At 35.1% G+C, this 24,081-nt stretch overlaps 1 protein-coding gene across 2 annotated transcripts; it reads right to left on the minus strand.

Moving 5' to 3' along the window:
- Positions 1 to 650: 650 nt before the first annotated feature.
- On the minus strand, positions 651 to 23,572 carry LOC116424156 (uncharacterized). Of its 2 annotated transcripts, none has more exons than XM_031970172.2 (8): positions 22,894 to 23,572; positions 22,049 to 22,641; positions 21,646 to 21,975; positions 21,503 to 21,571; positions 20,877 to 21,432; positions 20,527 to 20,785; positions 20,254 to 20,439; positions 651 to 20,166 (listed from the first exon to the last, which is right to left on the minus strand). In XM_031970172.2, exons 1-8 carry the CDS (start codon positions 23,048 to 23,050, stop codon positions 18,510 to 18,512), a joined length of 3,807 nt encoding a protein of 1,268 aa, XP_031826032.1. In that variant the 5' UTR covers positions 23,051 to 23,572; the 3' UTR covers positions 651 to 18,509. The 2 variants fall into 2 exon arrangements, with proteins under 2 accessions (XP_031826032.1, XP_031826031.1); XM_031970171.2 differs by having other exon boundaries at positions 20,527 to 20,806.
- Between the last annotated feature and the right edge of the window lie 509 nt (positions 23,573 to 24,081).

A 24,081-nucleotide genomic window follows, 5' to 3' on the forward strand; every position in this document is an offset into this window, starting at 1 on the left:
CTGCGATGATTAATAAGTAATAATAGCGTTGTCTTTATTGCACAATTGCACGGGAAAGTGGCGGTACGAAGACAGAATAAAAATGAAATGCAAAATGAAGTAAAAATAATAGTATTTTACGAAAGAAAATAAATGGAAAAGGAAAATGTCGACACGATGAAATGAAATGAGAAATAAATGTGACGAGCAAGATCAAAATTTAATGGATAACGAGCGCTGTTATCAAATCTATCTTCCTGTTCCTCGTTTCGTGTTATTTCCTTCTTTAACATGTTGAACGCCGCACGACTTCATAGAGGAAGCTATACAAAATGGAAAAAATATAATATTAAATCATTTGATTGAATTGAATTATTATTATTATTGCACGTTAATCTAGCTGAATGTTACCGTATTAGGTAGCATTATTTGAAATATAGAAATGTTTTCAAATAATTATCATTCAATTGAGTGAACTACTGTAATTCGATTTGGTTTGAGTCACTGGGGATCCCCATGGCATTAAACGTGTTAATTATTCATTTGTTTCTAAACACATTCTAATGCAACACAGACTTCCACGAAGCAATACTAAAAACAATCGAAATAAAAAACAGTCAATAAATACAAGGGTAACGCGTAAATGCCAAGGTTCAACAGATAACAGCCGCTCTTATTAATCCTATTTTTCATTCTTCGTTCCACTTCATTTCCGTATTGAATCATTCATTTGTTAAACTGACAAACTTTACAAACTAAAAATTAATACAAGTTTAATGAGATTATTTACAAACGTAAAGAACCTATTAAATATATTAACATTAAAAATTCAAAATACTAAGCACATAGTTTTACTCTGTTAAAATAGTAATACAAATTTACCTTATAGTCAATTACTTTAACCTGTAACAGGCTCAATTGTTCAGTTGTTCGTGAATTTCTTTGAATATAATATTTCGCTCGAAGCGATATTGACAGTAATCAAAGGCAACAAAGGATTAGCGTTTAGAGAAGGTAGAGTAGAAATAGTTTCTGACATTTTTATCGAAGTTTGCCGTGAATCTACGCAAACTTTGCAAAGCTCAGAAACTTTCGGTTGCGGGAGTTCTTTTGTCGGAAAGATTCCAAAGGAACGTACGAGCGTAAAAGTGTTCGGTGAAGTATAGAGCCTGCACCCCTTTGCATTTAATCCCGTCAATTACATAATAGAAGGCAAGGCGGCTGGAAGTGCTGATTAAGAGCAGCCCTGCCGATACCGGATGACTTTCGACCCGCCTTTGCGTTACGTAAAAATCGCAACTCTAAGAAACTATTCGGACTTTAACACTAGAACTACTACATTTGTCAAAATGGCGGATTTCAGTTTTCTTATTTCGCGATTTTTGATATCTTAAAAGCATTGAATATCCCAAATGATTTTAGAAATTAATAGTTTCATTTGAACACTATAATCATTATACGAAGAAGCCTAGAAAAAATCTATTGTTACAATTTTTATAAGGATTACGTGTTAATCCTGTTAAACGCTCGGTAGTTCTAGTGTTATTACGTTTTTGTCACGATGATATTTTATCAATAATAATTGAACGGAAATTTGTGCGTATTTCTGACAACCTCTAACCCTTATGTTAGCAATCAAAATGTTTGTGTTTGTTCAGACATTAATATTGCAATATATTTATGTAAATTTTTGATTTTCAAATCGACGCAAGAGTGTTAAACGAATTGAAAATCGGAGCAATTTTGTTAAAGTTTCGCAAGAACATAAGAAATTGTGTAAAAGAAAAATATAACATAAGGGTTAAGTCTTCGTTCAAAAGGTAAATAATTTATTTTAATTTATTAAAATAATCCATTTTAATTTATTAAAATAATCCATTTTAATTTATTCGAATCAGTTTTTTTTAAACGTAAAGTTAAAGATTAATAAATGTATACACGTACAGGCTGTTATATTGTAATACATGTGTATAAACATAGCGGTGAATTCACAATACAAAAATGATAAAAAAATTCCATTTAAATATAGGTCCGTTTCCATTGTTTCTATCTTTCAGTAATTTTTTGCTAATTTAACTTCTCGTTCAATTATTTATATGTAGATTGTGGATTTTTATGCAAGTTTCTGTTATCATGGATCGTTTTGTGAAACTCAGAATAAGGGAAACATTTGTTCTGTTGACTAAAAGATTTATTACAATAAAAATAAAATAAAAACGTTATTTAATCTTCATTATTACGAACGATCGTTTTTTAATTTTACGAATTTGCATATATCATAAATGCATAAGAACCCAAAGTCTATTTATAAGTAACATTTGATGTCTCGTACGCGACCCTGCAAACTATTATCACCATTTTCGGAAAATTCTTGTAGGCGGTATCTGTAAAACGAAACGCACTTATTTCTTGGAATATAGTAAAATCGTTATCACAAGCGTAGAATACAATATTTATTCATTTTTATTATTCACAAATAGTTCCGATCGGACAAGAAGTTTTAAAATTGAATATTCTGATTTATTTTAATTTAATTTAGTAGCTTAGTAGGCCTGAGAACAGTGAAATCACATTTACGTGACTAACGCTACTTCGTAATACTAATGTTCTGAATATGCAATTGGTGCAACATAAATCGTACGTAAGATTATAAAGAACAAATAGTTATACTTGTTTATTTGAAAGTCCAATAATAGTATATTTATTATATAAATATAATATTATTATATAAATAATAATAATAATAATAATAATAATAATAATATACAATTAATATTAATAACAATAATAATATTATATAATTAATATTAATAATAATCATATTATTATATTATATTTAACATAAGTTTATAATTATTAAACTCTTTTCTCTCTTTTAACTTTTGAATTCACCACTAAACTTATGCCCATATATTACAAAACACCTTATAGGTACAAGGTACATACATTGTTGATTTTATTCTATTAAAAAATGACATCAGCGAACGTGTAAAAAAAACCATAAAACAACCAGATGAAAGAGTTGTGCCTCGAGACGAAGATAGTAACGATTTTGAACAATTGCAACGTAAACATAGATACATATATACACATATTCATTTCAAAAACACACACACACACACACACACACACACACACACACACACACACACACACACACACACACACACACACATGCATGCGTACAAATATAATATATAATGTATACATTATATTCACGTTCACTCATATATACCTAAAATTATTATTTAGTCTCATTTCACTCTCGACCATCGACGAATATCGTTCATTCGCAATCTCTCGTATGTATAACGTACAAAATATATGTATATGTAATATGTACATATCGGCTCGCATACACGGTATGCATTGTTGGTTTCCACACGGCGATATAAAACACATCGGCGATCTATTATTAAATAATTAAATAATGGCCTGCTTTGCGCGAGAGAGATTATCGTCCGGGATAATCGAGTCTGACTTATTAATAGAACTTCAGATCGATTACCTTCGTGCACCGTATCGGAAGTTCTCGAATACTGTGTTAAAAAAAAATAATACTGAAAGACGAGAGAGTGGCAATAAAAAACTACGGAGAAATGTTTCTTTTTTGTTGTGCACAGCCGTTCTTTTTCTCTGCTCTGCACTTCCGAACGAGGATCGAAATTTTGTGAAAGGACGCGTGCTGCCCGAAAGTTGTTCGGATTCATTTTAACACTAACTGTACCATAAATCGGTCGAATGGTTGGTTTTCAAATTCGATTTAACCCTTTACGGACGGGAATTTGTTAAACTTCTAAAAACTCTTCCTATAAAACACTGAATTATTCATAGAAGTTTTAAATGCTAAAAAAGAAGAAAACTTGTTACTTGAGTAATTAAATTATGCAGTTTTCGATTTTAGATATTAAAGCTCAAAGTCGCTATTACGGCAGCATTCGACCACAAAGAGTTAAAATGCTGCGTTTCCTAACATTCATTTAATTTTATATCGATTCCTATATTGCCCAATTAATCAGTTTTTCAATTTCTGTCTCTCCTTTTGTTACTGTTTCTACTAAGAACAATTTGTCATTTAACTTGTTTACCTTTATTTCATGAAATAAGGTTAGTGTTAAGAAAAAAATTATATGGAGATTATACGAAATGATGAAGAAGTTGTCGACGAATTGTTACTCGACCAACGCTGACAAGGAATCAAAAGTGCCTAATTGAATAGGACACGGTTAATTAGCAACGGCCACAAGCTTGTCGACTTCCGGTGTCCGATACTTGCGACCGCAACGATAAAACATTCATTTTACAATCAGTTGTATATTTACAATCTCGTAGATATAGATTTAGAATCAACTTTACAATTAAAATATTCTGTTTAGTTAGACTTTTAGAAAATTTCTAGGTGATATTGTCCAATGTATATCTTACAATGCAACAACCAATAGGCAACTCTTCTAAATTTTTGTTTGTCCACTGTGAATTTTAAAACTAAATATTTTTCTGGATAATTGATGCGTCATTGGTATTTTAAATTTTCAGGTTTCAACAACTATTTACACAAGCTCAGATGCTTGCAATATTGCAAAAATGAATACGATTTCATTCGGGAAAGTCTACAGAACTATTCTCGGCAAAATCATTTGTATAATTCTTACAACTAACGCGTAAATATTTCTTAACGTTAGAACTACCATATCCGACAAAATGGCGATCTTCAGTTCTGTTATTTCGCGATTATTGATATCTTAAAAGTGTTAAATACCTCAAATAATTTTAAAAATAAATAGTTTCACTTGAATACTACAATGAATATATGAAGAACTCCAAAAAAATCTATTTTTAACATTTCTATACGGATTACATATTAATCGTATTAAACGCTCAGTAGTTCTAGTGTTAAATTGATAATTGAAATGGAGTTGAAATCTTAGAAACTCTTCTCTTCTAGACAAATAAAATTTCAGTAATTCAAAATTGAGATTAATGATGTAGGAATTGTACTACAAGAAAAAGGTATACATCAGAATTTATCTTGGCAGTTAAGGCTTAAAGTTGAAAACTTGATTTCTTTTTCAAAATGAAATTTCTCGAAAACCATGTGCAACGAGAAAATCAGTTTCAAAATTCCTATTCGGTACACAAAAAATTTACAAAAATTGCCTATTACATTTTCGAATATAAAAGAACAAAATTTTTATTTGTTGGATAGTGTAACCTAACGTTATCGAATATCAAGCACCGGAAATCGAGATCAATCTACGAAAACAAAGAAAACCATTTGAGCCGCTCATTAGCCAAACCGATTATCTCCATCTTTTGAATTTTTCAAATTTTGTGGAGCTTCCAAATTGCTTGAGAATAATTGCAATAAGAAAATTTGTCGAATAAAAATATTCAGCAACATAAGTAGCAAAATGATAGTGTAATACGAGTAATGTGATACCAAATCGTTAATAGTTATTTCTAATACCATTTGCCTTTGTTATGAAGGAATATGTATTATTATACAAAATACTCAAAATTCTTGTGACAATCAACGCGTTAAAATTAGGTTTACGTACATTTATTGTACTGTTCATACTATTGTTCTTGGAAAAATTGACGTTCATTTAGATCTTGGAAGTTAGAGGTTTAAAAATAAACAATTAAAATATATATTCCTGTAATTGCATCATTCAAAATCGACGTGAACGTTTGCAAAGTAATGTTTATTAAATCCATTGTAAGTTAAATTGACGTATTCCATAAACCCAATTTCAACTCGATTACATGTAACCCATCAAAAATATGAAAACTCTAAACTAGAAAGATACATTTTGCTCCTGCGCTGTTCCCTTAGATCGTCAAATCATCTTGCAACTGTACTGCTAGGTCACTTAATGGCTAAGATGAGGAATTAGACTGCCTGAACAGTTTCCATTCTTTCTCATTCAATTTTCTGTTAGCTTTATTTCCCAATTTCTAATTTCCTAATTTACTGTATCTCAATCAAAATTATAAAACTGTAAATTAGACAGACGCGAAAGGTTAACAGAAATGTAATTTACGTTTTTTCATTGTTTGTATTAATACATTTTTTACCATTTTTTAATGCGTCCGTATTATTTGTGAAATAAACGGGGGAAAGCGTCATGATTAGATTTAACACGTTCACGACCACAGCTAAATTTGAAATACGTTTACTGTGGATCATGCCTTTCTTGCATTTGTTTCACGTGACATGTTATTCATATAATTTTAATATTATCATAGCAACGGTAATCAACAGCTACATATATGTGACGGTGAGCCTTTTAACCCTTTCGTCCCTGAATATGTATTTTTCCCCCTAAATAAGGAAGAAATTGAAGTTTTTCAGTAAAAGAAATAAGATAAGCACTAATAATAATAATTGTGTCAGCAACAAGCAAAAATCTCCGTGTGGTACAATTTTTCTTTATCTTTAAGGCATTTTCTAGCTATCCGATCTTTTAAAATGTTCGTGGTATCTATGTGTACCATTCGGGGCGAAAGGGTTAAACAAATCGCTATGTCACTCATATGTAACGCATGGTCACGAACGTGTTAAAAGGAGTGCGTAGTAACATAAAGTTTGGAAACCACTGCACTAAAGCATCAAATCATCCTGCAACTGTACTCTTTGTGTCGCGGAGTTGACCGATTTGGCGAACGTACAGCTCATTTGTTTCCACGAGTGAAGGCACTTCGCGCTCTACCGCACGCTTCCGCGAGATCATTTCGATCGACCCTTCTCAACGTCGACGCACGGGCGTCCCTGTTTCCCCCTTGTGCCGAGATAAAATCGTTCGAATGGAACTCGAACGACGCGGGTGGCCGTGGCGTGCGCCGCACGCATTAACATTTGCGCTCCCGTTGCACTTTTCCCAACGAACGGTCTGCTCGTTGTTCCCTTGGCAGTGAACCAAGACAAAAAAAAGAGGAGGGTGGTCAAAAATATTAGGTTGTTGCGCATTCAATGACTGTTTTTTTTTCGTTCCCCGTCTGACACACTCGATTTTTCACTTTTTCTAATGGCCGAAGAACATGGAGTGACTCAGAAGCAACGAAAGAAACTTAATTGGAAAATCAAATGGTTGCGAACAAAAATTTAGCTCGTGTACACTGGATTTGAATGAAATAAAGAAATTGAAGGCGCCTTTGACTGTCATTGTGAATCTGTACAAGAAAATTGTAATTATTTCTACATCGTTTATGTCACTTTCTCTGATATCAAGTATGGCGGTGCGACATAGCATTCGACACTTTTGTGATGTAAAATGAGTGGAAAATGTAACATGATTTTTATTGAAACTTTTGACCGGGAAAGCTAATTTCTTTCACTAATCGACTGGTTTGTTGAAGTTTCATAAACTTCGATAGAAAATAAAGTTTCTGAAAATCGCAGTAACGATCGACCGATCGCTTCTAACCTGGGCGCCAATCCGCCATCTTTTATTGGTTTTGTACAGCTCCGAATCAATCTTTATTGTCGCTACAAATCGTGTCCTTAAAAACGATACATTGCACGCATTATTTTAATCTATAAAGAGCCGTGTTTGTCAATAAACTACACACCTACAACCAAAGTCAAGCATGATTCACAATAAAACCTGTCGTTAAGAGCCGCAACAACAACCTAATATTTCGTTTCGACGTTCACAATGTTTTTACAAAAATGAACTTAAAAGGAAAGCTCGAAATTCCTATGAATATTCACAGTCTACAAATAATTGCTAACGCTTCGCTAAGACTATTGGGTATCAGGTCACAATTTGCTGAACGAGTCGCTGACTTACGCAAAATCAACTGTTAATCTCTTTTGTACGTGCAAAGCTATTATTTAACGAACTTAATATTATTAAATTGGCCAAAAAATCTGTTTCCTTCACTTTCCAATGACATTTGAGGAATAATTTCACTTCATTAAACTGTGGCCATTCTTATCAGCAACTTTCCACCACCTTTTATAGTATTTATAATATTTGTGATACTTGTAACATTTATAAATATTAAAAGTATCATAATATTTATTTATAACATTTATTCGTATATTATAGTATAAAGCCAGGTTAGAAATTCAAATGACAAGATTTTTTAGCCAACCCAATGATTGCTTTTTAATCAATTGCCAGTCTGACAGTCACGAACCAAAAATATTTAACTAAATATCAGTCGATGTCTAACAGTAGTAATTATTTATGTGTACCGCAAAATCAAGGTAGCGCCATTTTCTCGAAAATCCTTGGAATTTCGAATCGTTTTATCGCGACGTGGTCGCAGTGACAGATTGTACATTGATTTCCCAGCGATCGAGAACCCAGAACATTTACATATCTGTTTCGCAAAAATATTTGTTTACGTAGTCGCATGTTAACGCTTAACTGGCCACATTTTTCACGTAGAAAATAGATTCGTTCCTCGGTTTTGTTAGGAACATTTATCAAAAAAAGATCATACACATTCGTCATCAGTGATGACTATCAGATCGTCCGATAAATAATATCGTTTTTTATGTTATTGTGCAGGTAAATTTTCACTTATTATTCATTCATAAGTCTACCAATGATAATACTGACAGCTTACAAATGTAACAAATATTCCTCAGAATATTTTGTAATAATAATAGTACTTTAAATTTGCTTTTCATTACAGAAAATGATACTATTGTAAGCTATTTATAAGTGCTAAATTAACAATCAAGACATTAAATCGTCATACATTTGTATAATTTTACTTAACCCATTTTATTCAATTCTATTTAATATTTTTCATTGGACAATTGATTTAGAAGAACTGTATTTGAGTCAAATATTTTTCTTCTTCTTTTTTTTTAATGTAACGAAGGAGAAATGATTATTTTTTAATATATTGTTTAACACTGTATTACATACAGTAATACTAATTAATTGGCAGCCAAATTAAATATCATAAGAATTTTTGTACACCATAAGACACATTTCAATCAAAAGTATTTATAACACTTCACAGTCAATGCGCCAGTCAAACAAAAATCATTCCTCAATTATTTTCTGAAGAAAGAAAAATGTGAAAACGATGCAAAAATCGTGATAATTAACCGTATAAACGACATTGTTTACGGGATGATCTAACCGTACTTCCATCGAAAAGTATTCAACCGAAAACCATCGATCGAACGTCATGCTGTCACATAACTAAACCACTAACGATAAAAATGAATTGTGTGGAAAACGTAAAAAAAACGCATTTAGCGACAAAAGAAGTAGAATGCAAGAGTTATCCATATTCGAGTAACACGTCGAGATAAAAGTAAATATCTTTGTTTATTTTCATTGTACAGAATGAGAAATCGGTGTAACGAGTTCGTTGAAGAAAATTACTGGGTCGGCATCGAATAATTTTCATATTTAATCGAACGAATTATCCTATCCAGTAAACTGATGAGAATATTCATTGATCCTCGTATATTTTCCTCCAATAAATCGACAACTCTTCTATTCTATTTCTTTGATGCACAACTACCACACAAAAACAACCATAATACTCGCTTATAATGTTTACGATTCAAAAAAATAAAATAAAAGAAAACAATCATATAATCAACATACAAAATCTTCAAGCATACATTCCCATTCTTATCTTATCATTAGAAAAAGTAAAATCCTTAAATACTTCTACGATATAAGATAAAATGCAGACATCATCTTGTGATTGTCCGATTTTTCTTTAATCACGTCTATACGGGGTGTTCCATTTTAATCTATAAATACAATTACCTCTGGAATTATTCGTTATTGTACTTAAAAGAATAGTAAATAGTGTTTCATATTTCCTATACACATCCACGTAAAAACAAAGTACCAAATTACTGCCATTTCAAAATAGAAACAAATTGCATTTGAGACATTACTTAACATGTTCGCAGACGGCTACTACACATGCAATATTTTAATATAGTATTCATGTTCTGAAGGGTCACCATTGCATACATTACCCTCCTTTAATTTTTACAAACACGATGGAAAAACTTATACATTTATCGTCCATAAAAGAATCCAACACCTGTCTTTCTAATGCCAATAACAATAGAAAATTCAGATAACAAACAGAAATTAAGCTTCTATAGAGTGCTCACATTCAACATCCAATACAAATTCAGAGTCCGGAAGCATGTTAACCTTGATCAGGCCCTAGGGTCTTTTTCGAGATTAATTTTTGCTGTGATTTTTCTAACACTTTGACTACCACGCAGAATATGAGTGACACCATTTTTTTACATATTCTTAAACATTATTTTTCTTAATAACAATAACCAATTTTTATTGAATGTATGAGATATAAGAAAGATAGTAGGGTTAAGCGTTATGAAGAATCTTGACCTTTCAGTTGCTGCTTTATTAAGAAAACTGTTTTGTCTGCATAGGAATTTCGATGAGTATTTACTTGGCAGTAAAATTGTTAAGGGGTAGATAAAAATTAAATTGCATTTATAGATTAAAATGGACCACGTTGTACATTCAAAACGTTAAAGGTCTATTCTACAGATAAAAGGAAAAATCTCCCAGCGGTGGCATACACATTTCAGATTATCTAACAGATATGCAAACAATTTCAATAAGGATCGCGTTCGCTCGATCGATCGAACGCTCGATGACCAAAGGCCTCGTGTTTCCCTGGCAAGGGTGGAAATCGAATGGTTTCCGAGCTCACGTATACGTGAGGGCGGCCGTTCAAGCGTTAACTCGCCCCTCCGTCACCTGTTCCGCAAGAAATCGCCCCGTCGCGAAGATAGCGCGCACGAACGAGCCGCTACCCGCCTTAAATCACGCACGCTGCGTGTCGTTGCTCGCTCATGACCGCCGAAATCGATACACGGTGAGCCTGTACGCCGATGAATTCGCTTCTTTTCCAGTACACAGATTTAGAAATTGTTTAACACTAGAACTAGTGAGCAGTCGAATTGATTTTTTGAAATTTCCAAAACTCAAAGGGTGCATCTATTGATTCAGTTTGTATATTGGCAAATCAATTTCTTTAGCAACTTCTCAGTGCAGCATCTGTCTTCTGAAAAATATTAACCATCTTTCAATAATTGCAAAAAAAGTCAGGGCCGTTTTGAGGTGTTTGGTAGTTCTAGTGTTAACCTTTAGCATTCTAGCCGATCTTCAAATCTTTTAGCATCTCTAAAATTAAAAAATGTTGTGACATTTGTCTGATTTTTTATTTTGTTTCTTGAGAGAAATATTTAACCCTTAGCACTCCGATTTTATAAAATACCAATAGTTTCAAGCCATTTTTATAGTTTCCCTGGCGAAAATTAAAAAGTATCATATTATAATGTTTCTCGCATTTTTTTCTTTCCTTTCGTTGGGCAAATGTTTAACTCTTAGCACTCTAGTCGATTTTGTAATCTACCAGCAACTGCGAGTAATTTTTATGTTCCTCCGATGAAAATTAAAAAATATTACGTTATAATATTTTTTTGTTTTTTATTTTCCTTCTTACGAAAAAATTTGTATTTGTAGTAAATGCAATAGTCTTAGGGTAGTATTTTCAAATTTGTCCATTAAAATATTTAATACTCTAATTGATAGGGGAGACTATAGAGTGCGAAGGGTTGACTCTAGATTGGTCGCGTCATTGACAAGTGTCATTCGTCGAATTGAAAAATATTAACCACCTTCTTTCTATTGGCGGATTTAATGTCTGTATCATTAAGTTTGTTTTGAAAGCTGTACTCATTGTTAGACGCTTGGTCTTTATGTAAATTCAATTATCAAGAATATAATTAAAAAAAACAGGATTAGGGTAGAAAATGATTTTTCCTAAGAAATGTTATGAAAAGCACTACACCTCAGATGTTTTGCATATTTCTTTGTGTCGTGTGCATTATGTGCAATATTGCATTTGCAAGTTTCCTATAAATATATAAAAATCCGCTGTCTATTCAAGATTATCTTTTTCTAGTCTTAAACTGAAGACCGTTGACTATATAAGTTCCAGGATTTTTGGAAAAATTTTATCGAAACGAACCAAGCAACGTAATAAAGCATAGGTTAATTTATGTTACCGATAAAAATGATTGAGAATAATGACGACTAGAAACAAATCGTATTACTTATACATTAATTATTAAAAGTAACAATGCAATGGATAAGCATAAAAAAATTCAAAATTTGATGGGTCTTTCCAACAGGACATCTGAATATTGCGTTGCATGGAACTCAAATGGTTAAAGATATCTCTCTAACATTAGAATTAATGATGTACAAATATTATGATTAATTGCAAAAATATCGCTGCATGGCAGTTATCATCCACGCGGCCACTCATGTTTAAAAGTTCAACACGATCAACTGGTTAACTGTTAACATCAGGATTAACACGTTGACTATTAATGGCGGTCACCGATGATCGACGCTTTTGAACTGCTTGCAAAAGATTACAATATGAAAAACCATCGATGTCAAATGAAGTAAGTTCTGTCACATACTAATATAAACAAGTGCAAACGTTGTACACAAGTGTAAACATTGCACGACATTGTAACTGCAAAGTTTTAAAGCATATTCGTTATAATGAAATCATTAAAACTAATTTTGTTAATTAACTAATTTTGTATTAGCTAATTTCAAACTAAGTATGTCTCTGTATAGCCACAAATAAAATTAGGGCTGTAAAAAGTTATATAGAGGCTTAATAAAGAAAGTAATTAAATAATTGTAGAACATAGGAATTATAGTATCAAATAATTAATAATTATTTTTGAAATGCCCAAAATTCTCGTAGCAGTCAACATGTTATACGTTTGAAGGCTCCAATGTAAGAGGAAGCTAAGCTAAAATTGTTAAAAAATGAGATATTTATTAATTCTGACACCTCTTGGTATCTAATTATTATCCCTAAGTTTATTTGCACGTATTTTTAGTTTTGTATGTTAATAACTATTTTCTTTATGTGTCATATTTCTCATGCCAGACAGAGCTATGTTATACATTAATTTTGCATATAGTCAAATGTCAGCAGCGAAACTAAAAAAATACAACTTTTGTATTATCCTTTTAATATTATCTAATTTCATCTATATACCCCAAAAAAATCAAAATTATACCACGAAAAGATAACAACGAGAAAGAACATATGTAAGAATAAAGTTTACGCAAAACTTTATACATTTTCCTACATACTCGAATATAATGATAATAAATAAATAAATGAAATACCTTTAAATAAAATATTTCTTTAACCAGAATAGCTTTTGCAACGTGCCTTTTTAGTCTAATTTTCAATATTTGAAAAAGTATATAGCAAATAAAATAAAAAATAAGAGATTCTCCCAATATTTTACCATAAATTAAACCATAGATTAAATAAAAAAAATTGTAATCCCAATTATACAATTTCAATTGAAACCAAACTTTTCAAGAAAGCATTACTATCGTGGCTTAGCTTCGTCTTCTACTGGATCTCTCATTTACACGTAACATGTACATTTTCTAATTCAGTATACTACTTGCAAGTAGCATTTTAAGCTTGTTACCCAGATAACTCTATCACTTGTTTATTTAGGACAATTTAACCCTTTGGCGACGAATATCAATACTTTGGCGAGATTAAATTTTCATATTTGGAATACCAAATTACAGACAAACGAATTGAGTACTCAAACAGTAAAAGATCTTATTACTTAAAGATTTTCCTATTACTTAAACCCTTAATAGACAAATTTTCTAGGTATGCAACGTTATATACGAGCTTCAAGTCAACCATTACTCATGTTTCCATTTATATCATTTAATTCCTCGTCACGGAAGCTTTCTTTCTATACATAAAAGGTCAAACATGGCGTCGAACTTAGATAAATTATTGAAGTTCGATATTGTCCTTTATCAATCCGTCGTATTCGCCTATGTCATGGAGCTGTACATTGAGCGTTTAACACTAAAACTATCGAGCAATTAGAGTAACTTATCTCTAATTTTTAATAAAAATTAGAAGAATACGTTTCTTGAGATTCAAAGGGCCTCCTAGTCTTGTATCTGTGCAAACAGACAAATTTAATTAAAGATTTTTCGCAAAAATGCCAACATAATTTAAATACTTGCAAAATGAAAATTCCGAAGTGGGTTAATTTGACCCGTCCGATAGTTTTAGTGTTAACATGTTGACCGGCAATTTTACGCAGAATTTATCTCATGTCACTAGTTATTATTCCGTAATTAACTATGAAAGTAAAATAATCTAAATAAACTTTAATATATTTTATTTCTACATAATTTGAAATGAATCTTTCGACATATTTTTTATATAACTTTGAATACTTTGCTTTTGTAATATTCTATATTCCCATGCGTTTCAAAAATGGAAATAGCTAATGCAAGTGCAAACACGAGTTAACTCGTTACCGGTCAACAAGATTTGGGGATGAAAACACGAGTTAATTCGTGACCGGTCAACAATGTATTAAGCATTCCATTTAGAATTTTGTTTCATCTGCCAAGAATTTTGTGTACTTTAAAGAAGCTTCATCTGCAAAGGGTTAAAGGCCGGCAATTGTACTGAAATGTAACGACGCACAGGCTCGATTAATAAATAATATAAAAGCTTAATGCGATACGATGCACATGAAAATCACGACGCTCGGGATAAATAACGCAACGAGGATTGAGCAGTTGTTCGTACACTTTGAATGGTCACTTAATATCGAACGCCTGTTACACGATCAATCCGAGAGAATTCATTTTAAAATCAGTCACAGTATTTTATTTATCGAATACACGAGGGCAAAATTTCAGTTCATTCTGTTTGGTTATTTTCAATAATGTACAGGGTGAGTAGTTTAGTGTCACCAAAATGTATTTGTTGAGTACAAAAACGTTCGAGACAAAAGTTGTATGGCATCAACAATTGAAACTAAGGTTGACGAAAATACAATTGCTGTGATCAATATCAAATAATTTTCGTCTGAAATATTTTCTTTGTATGATAAAGAGATTACAAGTAAATTCAAGCGGAATGACTAATTCTGTAGAATATTTTTGATTAATATATGCACAATAATGGGCAATGTTCAATAAAACGTACACTATATGCATTATAAAACTAAAAATCCTGAATAATGGATTAGTAGTCGTGACATTCAAAACAATCAGTTTTTGCAATAAAATTTTTTGTTCGTCAAAACATTTCATCGATTCCTTTATGCAGTCGTAGAATTTAAAAATTTCCACTGAAAAAAACATTTCTATAAATTATAAAGAGAAGTCATTTCTATGCAGAAACTGCAAGTACTGTAATAATACTAAAAAAAAAACAAGAAATTTTCGAGATGGTTTATAGAAGATCTACAATTCGAATTTAATGGATGACTTAATAAATCGATTCAGTTATCGATGAATTTGGCAAACCAAACAAAGTGAAGGAAATATTCGTCATCGATAGATTAAGAATTTTACGGGATTGTAAAACACACAATTATCTAACATTCAATGTAACAAAAAGTGGCATACATTTTTAAGATTTCTATTTTGATCAGTGCTAAAACCGGTAACACGTCAACCATAATTTTTATTATTACTAGAACATCGACATCATAAAAGAGACAAGTTTGAGTTGGAATCATTGTAAATAAAATTATCAACAAGGGTATAACAATTTATATTAGAAATCGAATATACTCTTTTAATCCAATTATCTAGCTTCCATCGCGTTAATAGAGAAAACAAAAAGAAACTATTAAATGTATGGATCCATTTATATTCAAAATTAAATGACACAATCTAAAAAGTAGCAGAAACACAAATCATTTATAAAAATTAAGACTACAAAAGTATAATTTTTATGAATGCTTGTCTGGTGGTCAACGTGTCACAGTTAGAGTCGAATGATTTGCACACACATCGAGTGGAATCTACCAGTCGATCGAGTGTTGGCAAGGGTCCTCGGTAGATTGCAATGTTTTATTAAACAATTATTGTGAATTCTAACGATTTAGTTCGCTACGCTAATTTCTCCCGTGCGTCCCGCTAACAATATGTACACGATATTCGGTTGACGATGATTTGTTCACTTGCTCGTAATGCTTTCTAAAAAATAGTTAAAGACAATTGAAATTCCACTCAGATCATAATGGACGTATTAGAAATTTGACAATTATATCGATTGCATATCAAACCGTGGATTTTTGACATTCGTAGCATACGAAACATTTGATAAAACTTAATATTTAACATATCGCTGTTAAACAAACAACGAAACAGATGAATTCTTGTTTAATTTTACACTGATGGTCTTACATAGACCTATATTTGCTTAAAGATTCGCAGACCAACAGCAGGCGTTTACATAATTCTTAAGTTTTACAATCATGGTTTTTTCGTTTACAAACAAAAAATCTGAACAAAATCTTGATTTTTTAGTCGGTATTTGATATAGCCGAAAATAAAACAAAGACGGTGTTAAAAATGATCAGTCCTTATTTTATTGTGTTCTACTGGTTCGCAACTGCCACGAATGTATGAAATCCGACAGTCCAATAATAATGACGAAACATCTCAGAAAATATTGCGCATTCAAAGCTTGAAATTGCCATTTGATAAATTAAAAAAAGGGATTTCAACCTTCGAAATAAATGTACATTCTCTCGATTTACCATTGTTTATCGTCGAATCTATCGACGTGACGACATAGAGCTTATTAACGGGAAGAAAAGTGAATGAAAGTTCGCAATATAATCTGGGACATCCACAATAATAAAAGAAACCCTTCATGTCTCTGATCAATGTACAATCTTCAAATCACACGCGAAAATACATTCTATAAATAAGTAAATTCCATTTCTCGTTAAAACAGACACTAACTTCGTGCAATAATATATTTTATTTATTAACAAACGAAGTAGTGTTAATAATAGCAATGATATTCTATACCATTCGTATGGTACTTTCACACCTACGACGCAAGACTCATATTGTTTTCAATCGTACAAACATTTCTTTCTCGTAAAATAATACAGTTTTCTTACAGTTCGTTACTATTTTTACACGTTAACGAATAAATACATACATGTATATTCATATTGTTACACGAAGTTAGTGTCTATCTCAACAGAAACGAAAAACGGGGATCTCGTGAAGTGGAAAAAAGAGGACTACCGTGCGACGGCGCGCAGTTCCTTCTGCTAGCATGCCGTGAAAAAGAATCGGCTGTCTGTATGGGTTCGCGGCGAACGTAGACGCGATAGGAAACGCGAAAGGGAAGACAGCAACGACGAGAAATAAAAACAGAAAGAAAGAAAAAAAGAAAAAAAGAAAGAAGGGAAAAGAATAAAAATAACGGTTAGGCCGATCGAGCGAATCCATCGGCGACGGAACGCAATGGTGCAACGCCATGTTGGTTCTTGTTCGCGTTTCTCCTTCTTCCGCAACGGAACCGCACCAGAAACAAAAAAATACAAAATGGTACAGTGTCATCAGTCCTGACTATATAATCTCCGTCGTTGGGCGAACGAAAAACGCGTTCGGTTCGGTTCGACGTGCCGCGCTCGATCGCGCGCGCGCGCACGATCAAGCTACCGTCCCTCTCTACAACCGGTCGAAAAAAAAAAAAATAAAAACAGGGGAAGTGTACGAACTGGACCAGAACATAAACATTGCATTTTTATTAATACAGCTTGAAGGTTCATTGACACGCCTGTTTATAATCCACGACGGGGGACACGTTCGTCTCGACGAAAAAATAGGCAAGATCCGTAGCGTGTCCATCGATGCAGAGGCGAACGACGAAACGAGCAACCCGCGAACGCGTCTCCAACGGATCACCCCTGTCCGCCATTTCTCTTCTCAATCTTGTGTCTATTCTGTTTCTTTTCCTTTTTCCATTTCTTTTTCGTGCGCGCCGCGCTGATCGAGGATCGAGACGTTCGCGGGTCCTGACAACCAGGCGATAAATATTCAATCGTACTCATGAACGCATTATATACGTAAAACAGAGAGGTTTCATTGACTTACATACGATCCTAGAAGGTAACGCGATCGCCGCCGAAGCGACCCGAAACGAACGTATCGATCGTCGCGCACAGCCACTTCGACGGCGCGTCTAGATCTTAACGGAGAACGTGTGTATTATGTGAAGTTCGAGCTCCATTCCGTGTTCTGTGTGATACATCCTCTTTTTTTATATATCTATGTATTTATATAGTTTATTTATATATGTATATAGGCGACTTAATCGCACAGATGCGCGAGCACCTTCCGGCGAGGACGAGACGATCTCTCCTTCGGAAGATCTCGCTACGTCCGGGGGATCCGACACCCCTACGAGGATCAGAAAAGAGACATCACGCGGACCGAATCGGGCCGAGTTTCAAAGGTTCGCAACAACGTATGTACAGAAATAGAAAAAAGACGGTCGTTCCAGAGTCTCTCTCTTTTCTCTCACACACACTCTCTCACTCTCTCGCTCTAACTCTTACTGTTACTCTTTTTCTTTCCGCTGGGTTTACAAACTGTTAATAAGATCTCGGCGATACACGCGCTCGCTACGCAAGCAACGATCTACCAGCTATTGCCTCGTCCCCGGCCCCTGAAACCGTTACCCCTGAACTGGCCGCCCCGTTTCAGTCCTCTCGGTATAAAGTTACCAATTGCAGGGCCACGGGGTCCTCTGTCCATCCAGGGAGCTCTAGGGCCGCCCCTAAAGCCCCGACCACGGGGCGGACCACCTCTCCATGGAGGAAACGGGACGGGACCGGCAAGACGCGGCCGGAAGTTAGGCCCTAACGGACCGTCAAAGTCGTACACGCCCAGATGAGACTCGCCGGAGGCTTGCGGGATTGGCCCGTTCAGGCCAGAGTCGGATCCAGTTGGTGTCTGCGGCCCATTCGACAGCATCCGCTTTTTGCTGACATTCACATCGTTCTGGTCGTCGAAGCCGCCATTCGTAGACGGCCGTTTGAGATCGTTGCTCGTCACGTTCACCAGATCCTCCATCTGCTCAATATGCTGCACCTGTTGCTCATTGAAGCTGAGCTCCTGACCAACGGTATCCGGCGACTCGCTGGTGTCGCAGGGTTTCTCCGATATCGTGGGCTCCGACTCCACATGTTCCTCGTACTCAGAGATCGGTACGTACTGGCTGTGCTGAGAGTCCTTCGTATCCACTGCGACGGGCACGACCGTCACTTGACTAAGTGATTGTTGATCCTCCAGCTCCTCGGACGTCGGCTCGGATTCGTGCTCATGAACGAGACTCGGACCGCCCGGATAAGACGACTGATCTAAATCGCGGGAATTAGGAGTACCGTGAGATGATCTACAGTCCTGCGATAGAGACTGAGGGTTATCTTCCTGGTCCTGGTCCGGAGCATGCTCTGCGTTTACCAGATTGTCCTTTTCGTCCGGAAGACCTATCGGCATACCCTCTTCATCGAGAATCACTACCGTGTCCGGTGGTTGAAGCAACAAAGGCCGACTGTTCGGTAGAATCTCCGGTGACGACCTCTGGTGCTGATCCAGCGACCGCGGTTTGCGGTTGTTCGCCAGATTTCTTTGCTTGTTATGATCGTCGGAGTATCTGTCCCGTCGGTTACGCGGGAATCCACGACCTCCTCGGCCTCTGTCGTTCCGATGAAACGGCATGTCCCTGTGCGGGTGTTCGCTTGACTGCGAATACCTGCCACGCAACTGCGACTCGCCGTGGAACTCTGGATTTGGTCTCAAGCCATGACTATCCCGATACTCAAAATCCTGCTGAGGAAAGTCCGGCTGGGACTGCTGCATCTGATGAAATTCCTGCTGACCAAAATCCTGTTGGTTCTGCAGGAAACCAGGCGGTGGTCTGTTTTGATGAAAATTCGACTGTGACGGATGAAAATCCGATGATGGATTGTGATGAAAATCTTGATCCTGGTGAAACGGTGTCTGATTGGGGTGAAATTGCGGCGGTGGTGGTGGAGGCGGTGGCGGCCCTGAATGCATCATGTGTACGTCCTGCATCATCGGCCCGTGTGGACCTGGCATTTGCCCAGTGGGAAGCGGGATCATACGCATATCCATGTCCATGTGTTGAGACGATGGTGGATTACCGATTCTCATGTCTCTGTCTTGCGATCTGACGTCCACCAGTACCCTCCCTTTTGGCTTACTGTCGGTTTCGTCGTCAGACATCTCCATATCAACACTTTCCACGATATCACCGGGTTGCATATGTTGCCTGATATTTGCATCGTGAAGATTTTGATTTAAGAAAATTGGTTTTTCACGCGGCTGATAATAGCTTGATAGCGTTCCGATGACTTACCGATAATCCTGGTCACCCGAGGACCATAAAGTACTACTATTCGGTATCGTGCTCATGGAACTATCGTTCACGTTGTGATTCGCGGGACTGCCTGTTAAACTTATCAAATTACGATGATCGACATCCGCTGCTTTCATCAATCGATACGGCAGTTGGTTCTCCACTGTCATCGGAATCGGTATCACCCTAGAAAAGCATGTTTAGTAATGTATACATGAAATGAATATTTTTCTCCAAGATCGAATGATCCTGTGTAACTACTCAGCTGTTCACCTATGATCTACATCCCCAGTGGTACTCAGAAGAGATTCTTGTGGTTGAGGGTCATCGTACTCTACTGGGTCTGTAAATCCGGTTTTCTCATACATAGGTGGTGATTCTGGTGTTTCCGACAAAATTTCACTCTTTCCCCTGACTGGGTTAACCCACGTGGTTTCGTTACTTGGATCCCACCTATCCGACTCCCCGTCCATCCAAGTTTTTGTTTTTTCATCGCACTCACCAGGCCACGTAGGATTCATGCTATTCTTTCCTGAAGATATAGCGAAACCCGCTGCGTTATAAAACATTCGTTATTCGAAAATCAAACTTCTCTGGCTTACATCCTATGCTAAATTCCGTACCCTTTTCCTCCCATTTGGCTGCTTCCTTGATCGATTCATTCGGGGGTGTCCACGTAGGGAACTTGGGTGGCAACTTATTATAACAATTCTCATCGTCGAGAAAAATTGGCGGTGGTAATGGCGGGGGTGGTAAAGGGTTGACTGTATTATTATTAGTAGGACCGTCGAAGGGCACGGTAATGTTACTTTGACTATTTTGACTGGAATATGGGGAGGGAGTGTGCGACTCGCCAGATAAATTTCGAACAGGCAGTGGAGTACTATGGGTCATCTGGCAATTGTTTACACCCATAGGCGTATTTTGACTACCCATCATTCTTGAGATCACAGGGGTTACAGTATGTTGTCCTAACACAGGTGAATGTCTATAATTGGTACGCTGTGGCGACCCTACTTGGGACTCGGGAATATCTAAACCAAGACCTGGGATTCCACCAGGATCTTGAGTTCCATCAGAAGAAGGAAGAACAGTCTTTAAGAAACTAGAAATATTAAAGTCTGCATTGGTACTTTCATTCTTTGAGGGCCTCATATTGATTACTTCTATTGGTTTAGCCTGGAAGAAAATATGAACATTTTTGACAATATTTTAATATGCAATACGTTTTAATCTTAATTGAATGTACCTCTAAAGAATCATTATACTGTTGTGACATTCCAGTAGGCGTCGACGATCTTTCATTAAATATATTTCTCTGTAAAAAAAGATGCATGATAATCATGACACTATTTAGTAAAATAATAAGATTTTCTATGTAAGAATTCTTACCATATTACCAAAATCCATATTCCCTCCTATAAAAGACGAAAAATTATTTGTAAAATCACCGGAATCATTGCCTTGGCCTAATTCAGGAGCTGGTACGGGCACAGGATCATAATCATGCGAGTATGATCCATACATAGATGGTGGAGCCACATCTATCATTCCTAACTGATTTTGAGTCTGGTTTTCATCTCCTGGTAGGTCTATATCACTATCGGGGCTTGGAGATGGAGCATTAATGTCTGGTGATGGAATTGGGGAAACTAATGTTGGTAAAAGTTCATCCAACTTTTTCTTTAAATTTTTAACACGGCTTCCAAAATTTCTGTATGCCTATTGATAAAATATGTTATACATTAAGCGCTACCGGTGCTTAAAAAAGATAGTAGTTATTTTTCCTACTTACATTGGTAACTATTTTGACTTCACCCCTCTGAGTTTCATAAAACTGATCTGCTTGTTCTAGTAACTCAAGAACTTGTGTCCTTTCTCTTATCTCTGCTTCCAATGCACGAACATAATTTTCAACATTCCTTACAGCAGAATCAACTTCTTTTTCAGCATCTTCAACCCTTCTTCTATCTTTTAAAGAAGCACACAATTCTTCTGCATTTTCTATATCTATATTACTATCCCTTAAGTCTCGTAATCTTGCATCTGTTGCTTGCTCCAATGTAGCACATGATCTCATTGTAGAAATAAGTAGGGCAGCTTGAAACTCTTCTGGTGGTGCTGTTGGTTGAGGATCTAATTTCTTTTTTGGAGCTGCTGAAATCAATCCGGACAAGTCTGCAAGAAACTCCTCATCGTATACTTGTCGTTGATCCCAAATTTTAAATATCCTTAATATTCTGTGCTTCACTTTTTCATCCCTGACCATGGTTGTTGCTCGTTGCAGAGTCGTCCCCCACGACTCCACAAACTCAAAATTTTTCCTCTTGGAATATTGAATAACATCGTTTGCCAGATAAAAGAGTGTCAAACGATGCTCAACTTTTACTGTCATTTAAAAAATGATACATTATCATTAACCATATTAAAACCATAGAATAAAATATATATTAACTATGTATAAACAAGCAATTATACATTGTTTCAAAGAACAAACAATTAAAATAATTTAAAAATTATAATATCTATTAAACTAAAGATTATATTAGAATGTTAGAATGAAAACAATTGATTCCTAAACTTTATAAACTAAATTATAGGTTTCGGATGTTTAACTTTGTCGACTATTATTCATCCTACCTTTCTTTAGAACTTGCAACCAGGTAGCAACGATCTTTTTATGGTGTTGCCGCCTTTCTAGACACCAGGCAGAGAGACCTTGAATAGACTCCTGTGAATCCTTCAACGTGTGGAGTCTTCGCTCAAAGAGCTCCACGTCAAACTCACTATTCGCCATTATAAATTGGAACAATACATTTAACAGATTGTCTATGAACTCGTTACAATATCACGTTTTAACGTGAACCACCGAGAGGAACACGTGGAACGTTGTTCAGGTATCATAGGTATAACGTCTACCTATTCAATCAACCTAACCAAGTAACTGTTGGTGATGCATCAGTTATCGGCATCTTAAACATCGTAAACGTTCATTGGAGTCAAACCATTTTACTCGTCGATAACGATATTGTTCTTCAGCTTCCCGAACAGTGTTTCGCACAGAAAACAACAGAAATCTTGAAAATCACTTGAATCCTTGTTCATATGATCCGCACGCTGAAGGCACCGCTTTCGCGTCACTCGCGATGCTCAAAGAACCTTCTTCGATTCGGTAAGTAAATCCGCTGTAACGATATTCTTATGCACTCGGCAATATCACACGTATAACATGTCAATTTTCCCAGTGCATTTCAAAACTATCGTAATCCCGTGTGACCGATCTTAAAAACAAGAGTCCGCCATCTTTTCAGAACCAAAACACGAGCGCGCAATGGCCGGCGCGATTTTCTAGTATATATAGCACAAAGCAAAATTTAGAAAAAACGATACCATAAAATATTATATATATCTTTTGAAAATATTGTTATTGAACATTTTATTAAGCAACAATTCTTTTAGGTAACGTTTTTATATCCGCCATTTTATTAAGTGAATACTTCGCAAGTAGTTATTAATATTTGACGTTTTGTTGTCAATTATAGAAAGGCTAAGACTAAGATTAAATTAGCAATAAATAAAAATGTAAAGTTACAGAAATATTTAAAATTTTTCAATTTTCAACGCAATTCATTGGATATAGATTTTAGAAGAGTAATTCTCAATTTTTTAAATTCTTTTATTCCTTTTCTAAATTAATTTTCTAAATTAATTCTCTCTTAACACGTTGAATGCCATGGGGGTCATCGGTGATCCCCAACCAAATCGAATTACTATAGTTCATTCAATTAAATGATGATTATTTGAAAATATTTCTATATTATAAATAAT

This window comes from Nomia melanderi, chromosome 7 (genome assembly GCF_051020985.1).
Source record: "Nomia melanderi isolate GNS246 chromosome 7, iyNomMela1, whole genome shotgun sequence".
In the NCBI taxonomy this organism is placed as follows: domain Eukaryota; kingdom Metazoa; phylum Arthropoda; class Insecta; order Hymenoptera; family Halictidae; genus Nomia; species Nomia melanderi.